Source organism: Gigantopelta aegis, chromosome 14 (assembly GCF_016097555.1).
Source record: "Gigantopelta aegis isolate Gae_Host chromosome 14, Gae_host_genome, whole genome shotgun sequence".
NCBI classification, from domain to species: domain Eukaryota; kingdom Metazoa; phylum Mollusca; class Gastropoda; order Neomphalida; family Peltospiridae; genus Gigantopelta; species Gigantopelta aegis.
In genome coordinates, this window is record NC_054712.1 from 48,082,794 (window position 1) to 48,102,976 (window position 20,183).

Here is a 20,183-nt window from a genome sequence, read left to right on the forward strand (position 1 = left end):
TAACAGCAATTTCTATTGGTTTATGAAATAAAAAATACGTTCATTCTTAGAACCTAAGTACCAAAAAGCATGTTACTGAATGCTTTGTAATCCTGTATATAAAGGTTGATTTTCTGCGAAGTACTTTCAAAGTGTTGATGCCATGAATCATGATGAGAATAGTAATGCAACGCGTGCTTTGCTCCAAACTGAGCAAGGTGTGGTCTGCGATGACTTGCAAGGAGCATGGCGGTTCCAGGAAACAAAACCATGGAATCTTCACCAGCAATGGTGCCAGTATGTGGCCGGATGGTTTAATCAGTTATAGAGATTTTATAAGTCTTTTAATTAAATTGAAAATCATAAACTGATATTTATCTCAGATTTAAATAATCTTTAAAAAAACAAAATACAAAAACAAACAACATGTTAATCAAATACATAGGCCCTAATGTGTGGGGGTGGGGGTGGTGGGTGGGTGGGTGGTGGGCACTGGGAGGGGGAGATATTGTAGGTTTTTTTAAAGGGTTTTTGAAATACTGTTTCTATGAACATTGTTTTTTAAAAATAATTTCAATTTCATTTGATGGAAAAATAAAAATAGAAGTGTTTTGGAAATAAAAAAATTGTGTGTGCAATATAAAAAAAAACAATAAATATATTCATAATATTGTAGTGCATATTCTATGGTAACGCTGCTGGGAAGGACTATAGGTATAAAATGAAAATAGAGAGAAAATTAAAACATAATTCATATGTAGTTTCCTGTGTTAAAGAATATGTCATTGTGATTTTAATATATATAAGGCCATTCAACAATTACACAATGGAGGGGGTATCACCATTTGCATTATCAAATGTTATGGGGAGGAAAACTTGTCAGTAGTTGCATAACATTTTCAAAATGTTTAATTTTTATTCATAAAGTAAAATGCAGCAAGTAATTGCTATTTTGGTTTTTAATGGGACAAGGTAGTGACAAGCATTTCGTAATTTTAGAGAGGGTGTTAAATGTTACAAAATGTTACAGGTGAGGTATGTAAAAATGCCAACTATTTGTTGTAGAATGGCCATATGCAGTATGGTATATTTAAAAATTTTGCATAGAAGGAAGGAAGGAAATGTTTTATTTAACGATGCACTCAACACATTTTATTTATGGTTATATGGTGTCGGACATACGGTTAAGGACCACACAGATATTGAGAGAGGAAACCCGCTGTCGCCACTTCATGGTCTACTCTTTTCGATTAGCAGCAAGGGATCTTTTATATGCACCATCCCATAGACAGGATAGCCCATACCACTGCCTTTGACGTATCAGTCGTGGTGCAATGGCTGGAGTGAGAAATAGCCCAATGGGCCCACCAATGGGGATCGATCCCAAACTGACCGTGCATCAAGTGAGCACTTTATCACTGGGCTACGTCTCACCCAAAAATAGATTCAGGCACGGGGGAGCGGGGGGGGGGGGGGGGCTGAATCACAAATATTATTGGTAGTAAATGTTAAGGCAGAGGTGAATTTTACTTGTAGAATGCAGGAATTTGCATTTCAGAACATCTAGTTTTCAAAAATTTTAGAGGAAGCATTCCCCCGAATCCCCTAGAAACTTTACTTTGCACCTTTAATCTCAGTCAGCCTCTCCTCCCCCCCCAATTTCTACTTGCTTCTGCCGTGCCTGTGTAATACTAATTAATAGTGATGCTATATTTTTATTATTAGTAATCTGCAGTTTTAAATTTTTACATAGATTCTATGCCTGTAATTATGAATCTTATTACATTTCAGATGGTTTTACAAGATCTGTATCAAGTGGAAAAACACATGAATACCTCACTGTAAGTTTAGATAGTTTAGACTAATACAAATGCAGGGGGCAGCACAGTTTTAAAAACACAGTGGTACGGCTAGAGGTTGCCAGACTCTCCTTTCAAATTCACCTGTGAAGGACATTTTCACAGATACAACAAATATAACACACAAAAAAAAAAAAAAGGGGGTCATTTTCAGGCAGATTATTTAGGGTAGATAGGCATTTTGTAAACTTTTTTTAAAGACTGAAATATTTTATATATTCAAATATATGTAGCAAGAGAGCAAAACTAATATTTGATTTTAAATTTGGCCATAATATTAATATAGATGTGATCTATGTGTGCATGTGATATAAAGCAAAACAATTAAACACCATGAAAAACAAACGGTTTTTAAAAATATTATAATAATATGTTTTGTTAGATTGGCTAGTAATGGTAAGTACTACTCCATAAACATTTTCTTCTTAGAAATTTCTACTTTCTGTTTCTGTGTTTTTCCTGGAATTTCAAAACATGGCTGTTTTATAAACCAAAACTGATGATGATGATGATGATAACTAGTTTAACGTGCCCATATACCACTAGGGTTTCGAACACACCCATCCCGAGTCCGACCTCCAATAAAATCGGTGTCCTGAAACGGGATGGAGGGGGGGGGGGGTTGTTGAAAATGGGCAGAATTTTGAAAATAGCAGTTAGTAAAAAAGTTAATAGAATAAATAAAAAAAATAAAAAGGTTACAAGCCAAAAATAAAAAAGAATTGACTGCTCGGCCGAATATTTATATAATTTGGTGCATTTTAGAAGGACCGTCCAAAATGAAATAAGAGAAAGAAGAAAGGATCGGACTATTTAATAATATTTTTAAAAAAAAGTAATTTCGACATAAAATTTTGAACGCAGATCTAAAAGTTTAAAGTCCGATCGATATGTCCACGCGAGTGGCCTCGTTAAGGCCGTTTGGGTGCACAGCTTAAAGGGACGAGATTGGTTGCATTCCATCAAGAAAACCCCTAGATTGACAGTCAATCGACGTTGAAGGTGTAGTGCTGTGCTGAAATACAGATCTTGAGAATCCGGATCCGTCTGAACGAGAAAGAGTATCAGACTAGGGTATAGTCCAGTCGTCATGGGTTGGTATAGTGGTGCAGACGGGCCCGACTCCGGAGGATACGAGATGGTATCACTATAAAGCAAGGTAAAGTCTAGAAAAAGAGTAGTAGGGGCCGACCCCGCTTCCTATTTCTTCTTAGAGTGGGGCGGTCAATCTTCCAGTGCTGCTAGGACAGGCTCGGACATGCAGAGACTAAACGCGAACAACCGTGGTGTTCTGCAGAATGGCCGTCATACGAGTCACGAAAAAAACAAGTCGACAGTCAGACGGAGAAATGACGTGGAGGCAAGGAATCTCGCTAAAAAAGAATCCGACCTGGTGGTGCAGGCTGTCGAAACGAGAAGTGTTCCAGCATTCAATCACTTCCAATGGCCGCATACATCCCAGTAGAAAACTTCATTTCGCTGACAAAAACAACGAAATGAAGGACCCCCAAGTCGAGCACACGAAAGCATGTGCAGTGTGCACAAGCGAAACAAACACGTCTTACCGCGTGGAGCTCCAGACTGGGAATGACCAAAACTGAAAGCAGTTTAATTCTTGATTGAATATTGTGTAAAAGTGAAACCAACAAAATCCTCTTGTTGGTGATATCAATTTAGACTTGATTATTTTATTTTTTTTCGGGGGGGGGGGGGGGGGGGGGGGGGATTTTCTTTAAAAACGTCAGGGTCAAACAGATTTTCTAGGGATGGTCAGGTAGAACCACAACTATTATTTTGTTTATCCTAACTCGCCAAAATCTGAATTTTAGTATTCAAGGGATGTAACTCCATTTGGTTAAAAATTGACACTAGACCTAAATGAATTAGCATGATGAAAAGTACCGGGATCGGTGGCGTCGTAGTTAAGCCATCGGACATAAAGCTGGTAGGTACAGGGTTCACAGCCTGGTACCGGCTCCCACCCAGAACGAGGTTTAACGACTCGGTGGGTATGTGTAAGACCACTACACCCTCTTCTCTCTCACTAATCACTTACCAACTAACAACTAACTCACTGTCCTGGACAGACAGCCCAGATGGCTGAGATGTGTGCCCAGGACAGCGTGCTTGAACCTTAATTGGATATAAGTACGAAAATAAGTTTGAATGAATGAATGAATGATGCAAATTAATTATTTAACTTAGTACTTTATTTTGTTTAAACTACAGTAATAACCATTAAACCCAAGGCCAGCTCTGGGTAATCAGGAAATTTTGCCAAATCATCTTAAAAATGCAAAATCTATACCTATTTTCCAACTAAATATTAAGTATTACACACATTTTTTTCGCGAAATTAAAATAAAATTTGCCACGTGTTATTAAAATTTGCATTTGGCGAGTGCCAGAGCTAGTTCTGAAACCTGTCCATATTTGTACTAATTTGTAATCAGAATACGAAAAATTAAAATAAACTGAGTAAAAGTGTTGTTAACTAAGGTATTACACTTATGGTATTACCCCATAAAAAAGAGATTTGACATGAATGTCACTATACATGTGTAATGCATAATGGAGACTGGTGTACAGGTATGTGATGCTAAGTTCAGTCTACGAGTGAAAAAATGCTGGGGTTTTGGTGGATAAACAAATATTTTAATACAAGACAATGTGTAAACTTTCAAACTTTGAATGTTTCTATGCAACATCTCCATAAAATGATAAAACTAGTGGTAAATATACAAATTTTCCTTTAAAATGTGTAACTTATGTTGTATCTGTTGCGAAAATCAGTTTGTAAACACAATAATTTAGTTTGAAGAAAAGTTAAATAATAATAACCCCCCCCCCCCCACACACACACACACACACACTCGAGGACGAAAATGTATGGGTTTTTTTGCAAACTCTCTGTAAATGATGATAAAACATCTGGCTTGTGGCCGCACTAGAGATTGTGTCGCGTCCCACGCCTATGGGCCCAATAATAATGCACTAATGAAGAGCAATTGCTGTCATTGAGATATAAATTGCCATAGGTAGAGAGCATCACCGATGGCACTTTTGTGCCGTCGATAAAGCTCCTCAACAATGGCGAAATGTATACACCAGGGGCCTATTCTCTTAGGCTCTGCTAGACAACAAAGCATCTTTTAGCATTGCACTGCGATATCGCAAAGTTACAAGAGTTTAGTGAATTAGGCCCCTGGTGTACATCATCTGCCAATATTTCACATTTTCACAATTAAAAGATGTCTACATATATCAAGATAGCCTTTCAATCAGGTTTATTTGCTGCAAATGTCACTTTTAAAAAAAATTGCCACAGGCAGGCTCAAAATTGCCGTTGGTAGAGTGTTTCACCCATGGCTATTCTTTTTTAAATTGCTGTGGGAGACAAATTGTTACGTTCGAGCCCTATTAATGTAGAGCAGAATGATACTCATTGGGTAGCCGCTCCCCTTCCTTTAAACCCATACATCAATAATGTTGAATTGAGCAATAGGAGCATCACTACCTAACAGTGTTTTTAATTATACTTGCAGGTGTGTGTGGAGGGAAATATTGGAAGTGGAAAGACTGCAATGTTAAACTATTTCCAACAAGATTCAGACATTGAGGTAATTTACTTCAATCAAGATTTTAACCTTTTTCAGAGGTCTATTTGGTATTTGACAATATCTTTATTTATTTAGATTAAATCATTAGCTTTTGTTTAGTTTCTCTGTAACATGTCATTCTTCTTGGATAAAAATTAAGAACATTTTCAGTTTGCCTAGGGTACTAGTATCCTGGAAAAGTTACTAATCCCCACAAAAAATCACAAATCATTAAGCCTCTGAATGCTTTGGGTAATGTGGCTTTGCTATTGGGATCATGGAGAACCGAACGCTATTGAATTTGCAATCTTAATTTTTATTTAAAATAAAATTAAGGAAAAAACTGTTAACGGTCCTATGTCAAAGTTGAAACTACAATAGTTTGTTATTGTCACGTTTATTTGTAATAAATAACTACAAATTAATTGATGCCATGCATAATTTTTCCATAATTAACTCTAGAATAATGATTTTAAAAAGTCTTTCATTGGAGGACGAGGGGTTTCCTGAAAGATTTGTGGCTAAATATAGCATGGCCACCTGTGACGGTACATGCTCTTAATTTTTGTTTTCGCCTGTGGCGATATTAATTGTTTTAGAAGGCCGTGTGCAGTTCCAAATTGCACTTAGCTAGGTGGGCAACTTGTTACGTAATACTTCTGCGCGACGGTCATCGAGCTTTTCTAATACACACCCAGAGCAGGTGTGGAGGCCATGTGGCTAGTAGTTACGTAATATCTCCGGTAGTGCTGTTTATGGCCAGGGGATTGCTCGCGGAATAGCGACAGCCAGACTGACGATCAGAGAGAAATATACCGACTCTGGGAGAGGTGGAATATCAGATGATAGGGGGAGGACTGCCTTGTACCCCCAGGCGATATTCTGATTTTATAATAAATAGCTAGGGTTTAGAGATATCTGGGAGAACTAGGAAGGCTCCAGGGGATCACGGACGTCGTCCACTGAACGATCTATATTAGTTCAGACGGGACTTTGGTAAATATTATATTTTCTGCTCTGTGTATAACCTTGATGTGATTGATGTGACTTTAAATATTTTAATACTGTATTATACCAATATTCTTTAGACAGTCATCTGACGAAGTAAATCGTAGTCTTACTGTTCTATATTTATACGAGTATTTGGTAATATAAAGCTTAGCCAGTCATCCTAGGAGACCTAGATAAACTGTAGGTTATTGTCTTTATTGTGATAGGTACCAGTATTAATTCTGTGTTACAAGGTTACTGAATGAGTAGTTAAGGGTTAATTAAAAATTAACCAGTTAAGAATAGTGTTGTAATTCCTTTATTAATTAAGTTCCCCTAGAAGCGTTTCTCAATTATCACACGTGTGGGTGTTGTGTCACGGTGAAGTGATTAGCATATTGTGTAAACTAGACACCTAGAGATTAACTAATTAAGTGATCAGTTCTGGGTTGTTATTATTGTTGTTATTAATTAACTACTGCGGCTGTACATTTGTCAGCGTAGGTTAATACAGATTCCAAAGTGTATTGTGTTTTGTTGTGTTTTCTAGTGAACTAAACATGCTATAATAATATATACTTTATATAAGATCGTATATCTGATCATACCTAGAGACGAGCCAAAGCGGGTATATACTGCCTGTTACAGAGAGATCTAATAGATATACAGTTAGGAGAGATATTTGGACAATCGTGTTTTATTCAGTTACGGGTATTATAGAATCCCCGTGACACCACCATATTCACTTCTTTTGTCAGTTGACCACAAAGAATTCTGGGTAATCTTGGTGTGTTGAATGTGTACGCATAAAAGAGTGACATCACTAGTTAATGTGTGTGACACACTCAAGATTCTCCCCTAAAATATTTAGTTTTCTACTAGTAAATAGTTTTTATTTCAAAGCAAAAATTAATCAGTGTTTTTGGCAGGAACCGCCATTATTGCAACTTTGACAGCACCTTTAATATATACTCTTCAAAAAAAGTAGGGGAACCTGAAATATTAATGTTAATATCAACTATTAGACCGAACAGACATCCTAGTAAAGAACATTCAGGTCTGTTTATCAACACACCGAAACACATTCCATAGTTTACACATGCATCACGCAGTTGCCCCGTACACGTGTGTGGGGTGTCATTCTCGATTTTGACAATTTCCAGGAAGGTCCATTAATCACTGTGGAACATTATTTCTGTGTATCTTTTTCATTCTGTTGATCACACAATTGGTATTGTTTTGTTTTTAATCATTTTTATTGTTTCAGTTTGCGATTTACTGATAAAAAAAACGTCAACTTTAAAATTTCACTTCTGACCCCAGTCGTTCTTCAAGATCTTTGGTGGTCATAAAACCTACTGTAATACTGAAGTACCGGTTGTAATGTTTGCCCAATTAATTCACTATTATCATATAACCATTCCCCACAGCTAATATACCTTACGATTTTGGCAATTGTAAATTCTTATTAGAGTTCCCCTACTTTTTTTTAAAGAGATACCCGGTATATTAAAAAAAAAAGAGTAATAGGTTATGTTTTATCATTCAGGTTGTTGATGAGCCAGTAAAGCTATGGAGAAATATCCCTGGATTCAACGGCCAAGTTCATAATGGACTGGTAAGTGCTAACCTGTAATATTTATGACACACAGTATAATTATGATTAACTCTTCCCCCTCCATTTTTAACTGGTCATTTTTTCATTTCATTTCAAATTATTTTCGTGCTTATATCCAATTGAGGTTCAAGCACGCTGTCCTAGGCACACAACTCAGCTATCTGGGCTGTTTGTCCAGGATAGTGGGTTAGTTGTTAATGGCTAGTTGTTAGTGAGAGAGAAGAGGGTGTAGTGATTGAGTCATTAAAACTCACTATGGGTGGGAGCCGGTACCGGGCTGCGAACCCTGTACCTACCAGCCTGTAGTCCAATGGCTTAACCATGACACCACCGAGGCCGGTAACTGTAGTCTACCAGAAAGATCCATTCTTGAGTGTCAGTATTCACATGAGTTATCTTTCTTGATTCTGTGAACACTAGAACATGGTAGAATAACAATGAAACATGCTTAGTGTATTTTTAGTCTCCTACAGTCCAGTCGGAAGGGACTGTAGGTTTCATCTCCATCCTGTCTGTCTGTTTATCCTTCCGTATGTCCCACATATAGTTTTCCTGGATATGTTTTTCACAGTGCCTTGAGATATTGAGCTGACATTTTGAACATAGCTTTATCATGTACTGTTATAGATCGTATTTGACTTTCAGTGCGAGTGCGAATAATTTTTACATGCTCATATACCACTAGAGTTTCGAGCATGTCCGTCCCGGGGCCTGTCTCTGGATAGCCAGGGGCTTGTTCCGGGACAGAAAAATTTTAATTTGACTTTCATGGTGATTTTTTCCATTTTTGACAAAGTTATAGCCCTTGAACTTAGGAGATTTTATTTCATTTCAACTTATTTCTGTGCCTATATCCAATTAAGGTTCAAGCACGCTGTCCTGGGCACACCTCAGCTATCTGTGCTGTCTGTCCAGGACAGTGGGTTAGTTGTTAGTTGGTTAGTGGTTAGTGAGAGAGAAGAGGGTGTAGTGGTTTTACACCTAACCACTGAGCCCTTTAGAACTTGCTCAGGGTTGGAGCCAATACCGAGCTGCGAACCCTGTACCTACCAGCCTGTAGTCCGATGGCTTAACCACTGTGTCACCGAGGCCGGTTAGGAGATACAAAAGCAATTTAGGCCCAGTAGGGAACATGTATGCTTTAGCAGTACTTTCAGAATGCTTGTTTATACTGGTGTTTTCATTTAAGTTGTTATTGCAAAATCAAAAAAAAACTAATGGTCTTGATGTTTGTAAAGTTTATTGTCATCGACCGTAACAACTAACTACTAATCCCTTGTCCTGGATGGACAGCCCAGATAGCTCAAGTTTCTGCCTAGAACAGCATGCATGAACCTTAATCAGATAAAAACATGAAAATAAATTGAAACGATCCGACATAATTAGGTTTTTTTTAAATTATGCTGTGTTTCAGGATCTGTTGTACCGCGATCCGTCGCGCTGGGGACTCACGTTTCAGACATACGTGCAGCTCACCATGTTGGACATTCACATACGGCCTCATGAAAAGCCAATTCGCATGATGGAGAGGTCGATATTCAGTGCCAAGTACTGCTTTGTAGAAAACCTCTACAGAAGGTGTGTACCTGTTTTCTGTATTCAGTGCCAAATACTTTGAGCCACCGAAAATCCACGTTTGACAGAGGCAAATTCTGCATTGGATATTGGCCGATTCCGCGATTTTCCGCGTTTGTGAAAAATGTCAATTTCCGTGCGGTATTAGCAATTTCCGAGATTTTCCGTGCGGTAAGAAACCGGTAATTCCGCAATGAACCCATCATCTACATACAAATACATACTGGCATCTGTCAATCAATGATGCCAGTCTGGGTTAAGTCTGTTTCAACAACAATTTAAATGTTAGTAAATTTAAGATAAAATTATTGAATGAAAATGTTGTTAAAAAAAATAATCTTTGATACTGCAGGTAATCAGAATGTTTTATTTCAGAAGTATTTAAAAATAAAAACAACATTTAATTTACTATAGATACACAATAATGGGTTAAATAACGGTTAATGGTTTAGTGACTGAAGTTTATAATGCGCTACCGTTATTATCGGAAACCGAAAGTAACTGAACTTTATGATGTCAGTTACAAGCAAGTTGCATTCACGTGTATTTCAATGAATTGTCAGTTACCAGTCTCTGTAAGAAAGCAAAAGGTTATTTCAATGAATAAGTACGATTTTGTAAAAATAACCGAAAAAAGGACGATTTTGACCAAAAAAACATGTTTTCCGTGTTTTTCCGCGGAAAATGGGAATTCCGTTTTCAACAGCCGATTCCATGATCTCCGCGGGTTTTTCACGGTCTTGGTTTGTACCTGTTTTCTGTATTTAGTGCCAAATACTGCTTCGTGGAAAACCTCTACTGAAGTTTTGTACTGTTTTCTGTATTTAGTGCCAAGTACTGCTTTGTAGAAAACCTCTGCAGAATGTTTGTACATGTTTTCTGTATTCAGTGCCAAATACTGCTTTTTTTTAGTTTTGGCCTAAAATGTATAATGTAGAACAATAGCACTAAACGAGTCGCATCATTTTGAAGAATGTAAACGTAGAATATCTCTAGTAAATGGTAATGTAGAAAACAGCAGTAAATGTGTAATGTAGAACAATGGCAGTAAACGAGTCATCATTTTGAGGAATGTAAACTGTAGAATTCAGCAGTAAATGTGTAATGTAGAACAATAGCAGTAATAGTCATCATTTTGAAGAATGTGAACTAGAATATCAGAAAATGTGTAATGTAGAACAATAGCAGTAAATGAGTCATCATTTTGAAGAATGTAAACTAGAATATCAGCAGTAAATGTGTAATGTAGAACAATGGCAGTAAACGAGTCATTATTTTGAAGAATGTAAACTAGAATATCAGCAGTAAATGTGTAATGTAGAACAATGGCAGTAAACGAGTCATCATTTTGAAGAATGTAAACTGTAGAATATCAGCAGTAAATGTGAGAAAAGTACACTGCGATGTGTAACAGTAAATGTGAGAAAGTAAACTACAATGTGTAACAGTAAATGTGAGAAAAGTAAACTGCGATGTGCAACAGTAAATGTGAGAAAAGTACACTGCGATGTGTAACAGTAAATGTGAGAAAAGTACACTGCAATGTGTAACAGTAAATGTGAGAAAAGTAAATTGCAATGTGTAACAGTAAATGTCAGAAAAGTAAACTGCAATGTGTAACAGTAAATGTCAGAAAAGTAAACTGCAATGTGTAACAGTAAATGTGAGCAAAGTAAACAGCAATGTGTAACAGTAAATGTGAGAAAAGTAAACGGCAGTGTGTAACAGTAAATTTGAGAAAAGTTAATGTAATGTGTAACAGTAAATGTTAGAAAGGAAACTGCGATGTGTAATGGTAAATGTGACAAAGTAAACTGCAATGTGTAACAGTAAATGTGAGAAAAGTAAACTGCAATGTGTAACAGTAAATGTAAGAAATGTAAACTACAATGTGTAACAGTAAATGTGTAAGAAAGAACAATAGCAATAAACGAACAGTAAATGTGAGAAATGTACACTGCGATGTCAACAGTAAATGTGAGAAAAGTACACTGCAATGTGTAACAGTAATTGTGAAGAAAGTAAACTGCAATGTATCAACAGTAAATTTCAGAAAAGTAGAACACTAATGTTAAACAGTCATCATGTTTGAAGAATGTAAACTAGAATGTCAGCAGTAAATGTGAGCAAAGTAAACAATAATGTGTAACAGTAAATGTGAGAAAAGTAAACGGCAGTGTGTAACAGTAAATTTGAGAAAAGTTAATGTAATGTATAACAGTAAATGTTAGAAAGGAAACTGCGATGTGTAATGGTAAATGTGACAAAGTAAACTGCAATGTGTAACAGTAAATGTGAGAAAAGTAAACTGCAATGTGTAACAGTAAATGTAAGAAAAGTAAACTACAATGTGTAACAGTAAATGTGAGAAAGTAAATGGCAATGTGTAACAGTAAATGTGAGAAAAGTAAACTGCAATGTGTAACAGTAAATGTGAGAAAAGTAAACTGCAATGTGTAACAGTAAATGTGAGAAAAGTAAACTGCAATGTGTAACAGTAAATGTGAGAAAGTAAACTACAATGTGTAACAGTAAATGTGAGAAAAGTAAACTGCGATGTGTAACAGTAAATGCGAGAAAAGTAAACTGCGATGTGTAACAGTAAATGCGAGAAAAGTAAACTGCGATGTGTAACAGTAAATGTGAGAAAAGTAAACTGCAATGTGTAACAGTAAATGTGAGAAAAGTAAACTGCAATGTGTAACAGTAAATGTGTCAATGTGTTCGAGGAATGTAAACTGTTATGTAGCTTTATTTCACTTGATGAATTCTTAACAAGAAACAAATGTGGATGTATTTATTTACTGGAGTTTGGGGTAATTATTCCCTGTCAGACTCACTTTTTTTCTTTTTTTTTCAGTTCTTATCTGCCTGAAATTGAATACTGCGTTCTTTCCCAGTGGTTTGACTGGATTTTTAAAACTCAGAATATCAAAGTTGATCTCATAGGTAAGGCTGTCTCCACTGAAAATATTTCAGTCGACTTGTTATATCACATTCATTTGTGAAAAACCTAGAAGAGGGAAAAATCAAATACCACAAAATGTTGTGGAGGGGAAAATAGTTCTCCTCAAAGTAATCGGTGTTGGAGGCAAAGTTCATCTTGTAGTTAACTTGTGGATAAATCCCTGAGCCATCAGCAAAAGTTATTGTTTTTTTATTATAGTGATTCACACACTGTAACCTACTTTTCCTTCGAAATGAAGAGAAATGTTTTTAAAATACTTGGTTGACAATCATTTGTTGTGTAACAATATTCACTTTGTCAGTAATCTTATTTCCCCCCATTTTTTTCAGTTTATTTACAGACCAAACCTGAAATTGTTTCTGATAGAATTAAAAACCGAGACAGAAAAGAAGAAAGAGGAATTCCACTGGTAAGTTTGTGCATTAAGGGCATTTCCAGTATTATTGATCGCATGGTGGAAGCAGGCTGTTATTTGTATGTGTGTGTATATATATATATATATACAGCACTAAATTTTTACGGTCATCTGGTCGTCTGTGACGACCTAATATTCAGTCAGGCAACTTAATTCTATGATACTAGTTGCCCACCGCACGACTAACATATTTTTAAACGGCGAGTTGTGTCTCATAATAATGTGCAATTTCCTTGCCCACAATCGCTTTTAAACTGTCGTTATCTAAAGCGTCAGTCAATCAGTCGAAATCACGTGGGTTTGTTTGCCACTCAGAACTCCTCGGCCGATTCTGTGAGACATCGTGAAAAATTGTCATTGGCTGAAGTATTCCGAATAGGAAACATTCCAGTGCATTCGATTGGAAAATAGCTGACGTATCACCAAATCACTGCTTCTGACATTGACTCTTTCTGATGCTGACTTTCTAATCATGGAAAACATGGAAAGTCATGGAATTTGAGATTTAAAAATCCATGTCTGGAAAACCTGAAAAACTATGATTTTTAATAAAAAGCCATGGAAAGTCATGGAAAATCATAATATCGCATCCACGCTGGAAAAAAAAAGATGACTAACAAAAAAAAAAGAAGAATTTTAATAATAAAAAAGTTATTCTTAGATCGGTAATTCTGCTTGTTGTATCGAATCCCCGAACTGGTTCTGGCTTGAATTAATCATACGACTGGTATTTGTATAGCTATTACGCATTGCATTCAGGCATATCGCATGCGACAGAGAATTAGCCATGTACAACTGGTATTTGAATTGTTTTTACGGTATTATACATTACACACATAATAGATATAGCTGAGAACCAGTAAACCAGTAAACCAGTTGTTTTACGCGGGAAATGAGTTTAGGAAAATAACTGGTTTGACATGTTTTATTCTGTAACAGTAAAGTTAACAGTTGTTTTATACGGGAATTGGTTTTAAGAAAATTACTGGTTTGACGTGTTTTATTCTATAACAGTAACAGTAAAGTTAACAGTTGTTTTATACGGGAATTGGTTTTAAGAAAATAACTGGTTTGACGTGTTTTATACAGTGACAATTATGCCCGGTCATTATCGCTATAAAATGACAGCTGGACCATTCACCATGCATACAAGGAGTGGCTAATGCCAGATAAAGTAGATTCAAAGGTGCTATGTCACCTTTGCCATAAATCGTTCGATGTTTCTTTTTATTATATGGTAATGGAATTATGTTATTTGAGTCACGGAAAGTCATGGAAAATGAACTTGCAAAAGGTGTACAAACCCTGTCTAATGTTGACTGTTTCTGATGTTGATGACATTGCTTTTGATGTTTCAGTACCCAGTGTGCTGTGTTTTATCAGACTTCATTTTGGATTCATCCACCTCTTCGAGTCTTATCTCTACTTTTTTTAATTCACATTTCGACTTACAAAAAAAAAAATCAAAAAAAAAAACTGAAGTGTGTATCAATTTTATTATTAATTCCAAACATGTTGGTTGCTGTTTTATTGGAATATAAATATAACTATTTTCAAAACACGGATGAAATCAGGGCAACCAAATATTTGGAGGGGCAACCTCAATGTGAACCCATACTTGCCCCCCAGACAAGCAACCAAAATCCTTAAAATTGAGCACTGATATATATATATATATATATATACCCATCACACACAAAATATTTTATTTAAACCAAGTATGCATGTAAAGAAATATTGTAGCAGATGAACCAAGTACAAAACAGTAATAGCAGATGAGCATTTAATAAATGTGATAGATCACAATGAACTTCGATGTTTAGCAAGCATTATGGGCCTAATTTACAAAGCCTGTTTATGGCTTACATGAGTGTAACTAGTAGTTACTACATACATTTACAATGCTTAAACACCTACGTTTAAGAAAATTCAGTCCAATGTATTTTTCAATGTTTTAGAGTAACTCTCAACCAAATGTGACCGTTGTTTTGTTTAATACCTAACAGGTGCTGATTAACCCATGATGTGTTGTTATCCCTCGGGAGACACATTCTTATTGGGGGTTTTATATCCTAATCAGTGCCCCATGACTGGTATATCAAAAGCTGTGGTATGTGCTGTCCTGTCTGTGGGAAGTGCATATAAAAGATCACTCAAAGCTAATGGGGGCAAAATGTTAAGATTATATTAATTCAGAATTATCAAATGTTGGACATCCAATAGCCGATGATTAATGAATCAACATGCTTTAATGGTGTATTTGAACAAAACAAACTTTAGGTTAAAAGGACATATCCTAGTTTCAACCCATGAAAATGAACACTAAGTTTAGTTAATCTACAAACCTGTAACACATTTGGATAAACTTAAAATTGAGTGAAATATGAGTCTTTGACTTTGAAATTGTGAAATACCCTCTTAAAAATACACTAAAACTTTTACTTCTCAGACGCAGGTGCATTTTTAAAAATATGAGAAATGCATTTTGTGATAATAAAAACACCAGGATTACCAAAAAAGACTTTGAATGTACGGAAATGGATAATATAAACAATAACAAAAATAAAGTCTAAGTAAAGTATGATTTCAGTTATCAAAAACAGCTCTAATAGTAAAAAATATGCCTTAGTGTTTATAACCTAGGGTATGTCCCTTTTAAAACCTTTCTTCTGTATGACAGTAACCATGGCGGTAACATGTCGTTAAAAAGTTACAGTGTCTGGTTATTTTAATAATATCATGCCAAATATGAAATACAAGTTTTCCAGGACTTTACAAAAACTGTGTGTGTTCACGAGGAACGGCTTGTACATCACAAATTCCCTCTGTTCTGCACCTGTTTTGGTAAGAACTCGGCAAACCACAAATGTAGCAAACTATAATTTGCAGACCCATAGGAACAGAGGTTTTGAAATTGTTTTTTTATCCCACTAAAAATGGGGCGGAACGTAGCGCTAGTGGTAAAGAACGTTCGGTTGATATGCATACTATTCTGGGTTAAAACCGGTTTTGAGTGGACTACGTACTCTCGACAGCCAGTGCCCACCTGGTTTAGAAAAGGCTTTATTAAGTGTTAGTAGAACTATGGGATGGTTTGTATAACAGATCCCTCATGTGTTAATCGAAAAGAGTAGCCCGTGAAGTAGACAGCACCATTTCCTTTTTAATTTACGTGTGGTCCTTAACCAATGTCTGATGCCATATAGCCGTAAATAAAATGTGTTGAGTGCATTGTTAAATAAAAGTTTCCTTTTTTTAACGACATTTTCCTTCCTTTCCTATTGATTTAATCCCGATCTGGCAGCTCCTGGATTTTCAACTTTGGTAATTTTGACATAATCTACATGCCAGTTCTTGGCTCTGTAACCGTAACATGTGGAGTCTCTTGTGGGGTCGCAAGGTCTTCCTCATTTAGTAGAGTAAAAAAATGTTGAAGCCAAAAGGGGGGGAACATGGCCCCATATAAACTTCGCTCACATACAGTCTATAACCCCCATCACCCGCTGAAATGTCTGTCACGCCCTTGGAAAACCGCTACATTTAAAAGACAATGTGGGTGCCATTTACCCCTAGCAAGGGATCCCTTATATGTACCATCCCACAGATGCCTATCATTTACCATGGCCTTTACGATACCAGTCATGGTACATTGTCGGATAAAATCCCGCAGACGGGGATTAAATCCTATGTGCCGGGTTTTAAAAAAAATTTACCATTATTTTTAGGTCTAACATATAGTCTTCATACAGTGTTACGTATGTATATTGAACATACCGAAGATTCCTCTACCCCTACTATGTTACGTAATTATTAACACCCCCTTACATTGTAAAGTGCGTATGCCAACCATTGGTCACTGTCAAAATTTCAAGGCAAATCCCCAATGCACCCCTGGAAAGGTGTTTTACCAAACCTCTATGGATATAAATATATTTTGGAGGTATCAGACGACCCCTCAATCAAGACAGTTAAATGCTTTCAAAAATCACGTGCTGGAAATTCAGCGCCTGCGCAATTCGCGTAAATTGCCAGTTCTACTGGCGTCCTACTAATTGAAGAAAAACAAGCATTGCCATTGTGTTTGCAGTTGACCTAGATGGGGTAGATAAGCTAGGGGTGCAAAACTATAGCAATGTGGTGGGCCTTTTAATACCAAACAGGAACTAGGCTCACCTATGTTAAAGGCTTAAATACTAAGGAAAATACTAAAAGACATTCTGCAATCTTTAAACTAACTCTAGTTTATTTTACTGTTTTGGTTTCACATCAGATAACTTTTATTTTCCATAAATATCTACAAACACTGTTTGAATTTCACGAGGAATGGCTTGTACATAAGCAAATTCCCTCTGCCTGCACCTGTTTTGGTAAGAAATCTTTTCCCCTTATGTACGAATTTTTAATTTGCAGACCCTAGGAACAGAGGTTTTTTAACGATTGTTTTTATCCCATCTACCCATGGGGTTTTTGTATAAAATGGTAGTGCGTTTGCATATTATGCGATCAGTCTGGGATTGTTCTAATCATTTGCACCAGGACTGGAATTTATCTTAGGCCGTGGTATGTTTTTTCGTCTATGAAATGGTGCAGATAAAAGATCCCTTTTGTTAATCTTAAAGAGTAGCCCATGAAGTGGATGACAGCAGGTTTCCTCTCATTGATCTATATAGTCCTTAACCATATTCTACGCCAAGAAAATAAATAAAATGTGTGAGTGCATTGTTAAATAAAACATTTATTTTATTTCTCGGAAACTACCCCTTTCCCTTGCCAAACTTTTATTTGTTCCCGATCTGGCAGCTCCTATATTTTCCAGAATTCAGTTATGGGCTGTGCATCTTTAAACATGCCATGTTAGGAAATTGTCTCTCAAAATTACGATGACGCTTGTCTCTTGTGGCATCTGGCCCCAGAAATCTAGCTCCGACCAAGTGATAACATTTGATGCCCTAAGTGGGAGAGCATGAGGCCATGGACCCCCCAGCAGCCCTTCTTATTTTATTCATCACTGTCTGTCACCCCATAATACATGTAAGGACATCACAATTTGGGGGCCACCCTCCACCCAATATAAAATCTAGCTATGCCTATGACCCTAATTTTAGAGTGTTTGTATATTTTGTTAGATAAAATGTACAGAGGTGTCATTAAAGCTGTAATTCCCCCTCCCCAATTATTTTTTTGTTAAATTTACATTCCATTTTAATTAATGCCTAATAATTATTTTATTACAGTGCTATTTTGATGGCAATGGAAAAGACGATATGATCAGACACTATGAAGAAATAGACCTCAGTTTTTAAAGTGCTGTACATAGCATTTGTCGCTGATGTTTATAGGCCTGTCACTAAATGCATACATTAAACTTTTTAAGAGAAAAAAAGGATTTAAATGGATAGCGATCAGCTAATTCAAAAATTGCATGCCGTTTCTTGATCTTCTGCCATTTCGGCTGTTTGCCTAATTTAAACATGAATTAGGCTGAAGATTGTCTGACTGAATTCACCAAATTGCTAATACCTTTTTCCATCTTAAACTCGGGTTTACTATACGTAAATCAAAATATTTTATAATCAAAGTTTCAAGTCCGTTATGACATAGAATACTGATTACTATTTTAAAGCCTTTATGGTGCTATATATGTACATGTATCTTTCAGGGGTGGGAATTCTCCTCGGATCAGCTGTTTTCCTCTCGTGGAACATTGCGTTTCCTTGCATTTTAATCGTCCTTTCCTCCAAAATGTGTCAGATGGCACATATTTTAATCTAGGATTTCAAGAATTTCCGGGACGCCTCTAGATTTCCTCTTTTTTACAGTTCACCAATTCCCACCCCTGATCTTTATTATTTCTCACCTGATTTGTGATCGGTCTAGGATCAATCCCCATTGGTGAGCCTATTGTGTTATTTATTTCTCGTTCCGGCCAGTGTATTATGACTGGTTTATCAAAGGCTGTGGTATGTGCCATCTTGTTTGTGGAATGGTGCGTATAAAAGATCTCTTGCTACTAATGAAAAAAACAAATATAGATGGTTTCCTCTCAAAGACTATAATTATTATGTCACAGTTACCAAATGTTTGACATCCAATAGCCGATGATGAATAAATCAATGTGCTCTAGTGGTGTGGTTACAACAAACTAACTTTTATATTTGTATAGTAATCAATGTGTTTAGATATTCGAGTATATATCATATCTGTCACTGATTATTTAAACCTTGATCTGGTTTTAATTTAGAAAAAGACTTGCATATACATGGCTGTTAACTGTCCGTCGTGAGACGGATTTCCGTCGTCGGAGAAATTGTGGAAATTATTTTTTCAGTCTTTTTTTTCAAAAATATATATATTTTTTTTTAAATACTGGAATGGTATTTTTCGGAACGATGGGCTGCTTAATTTTGAACGGATCGTCAATTTCCGTAATGCCGACCCGATCACTTCGGTCGTTTTTCTTTGCCCCACTGAGTTTACCCTTTTAGGTACCTATCTGGATGGGTATAATTTCTACATACATATAATGTTTTGGGGCGATGAACGTCCCCATATTAGAACCCCCAGAAAACGTTTAAATTAGCCCAATCCAATATCAAACCGTATGGATAACATCCCAATTACAAACTCCAATGTCCTTTTTGCTCTTATCTGTGAAATATACTTGAACTCATAAAAATGGGTTCAAATGTCATTGTTGATCGCGAGTTGTTGATCATTCAAGAACCATAACTCTGGATGAACTCTGTCTAAACCGGTCCTCTATGTAAACTGGACTATTTCGACGGTACGAAGTGAATCCGGTTTAGACACATGTATACATGTATGTATGTATGTATATATGTATGTATATATATACTTGTTGAACATCGGTGTTATTTTTTGTAGCATTTCTTTTATTTTCTAATTTCTTTTTAGCCTATTGACCCTTATTTTTAATAGTAATAGATCATGCTATGATTAAAGCGTTAATAATGTTGAAATTTGAATTGCCGTAGCTCCGGCAATATGCAATACCGTATTTTCCCGAACTATGCGAGAGATGATGAAATCATCGCATTGACACGTAATTAGGTCATGTCCAGAAATTTATTATATCATTCTTAATTCTGAAACGTAACTGGTCAGAATATACAGGGAAAAGAAAATTAATAATCTGCACTACCGCCATATTTCGCTGTAA

The 20,183-nt window shown here is 36.2% G+C and overlaps 1 protein-coding gene across 1 annotated transcript; it reads left to right on the top strand.

The window, feature by feature from the left end:
- Positions 1 to 25: 25 nt before the first annotated feature.
- On the top strand, positions 26 to 19,926 carry LOC121389314 (thymidine kinase 2, mitochondrial-like). The gene is made up of 9 exons (XM_041520910.1): positions 26 to 276; positions 1,771 to 1,820; positions 5,384 to 5,458; positions 7,977 to 8,045; positions 9,460 to 9,623; positions 12,481 to 12,569; positions 12,918 to 12,998; positions 17,293 to 17,370; positions 19,919 to 19,926. Exons 1-9 carry the CDS (start codon positions 150 to 152, stop codon positions 19,924 to 19,926), a joined length of 741 nt encoding a protein of 246 aa, XP_041376844.1. The 5' UTR covers positions 26 to 149.
- Positions 19,927 to 20,183: the final 257 nt, after the last annotated feature.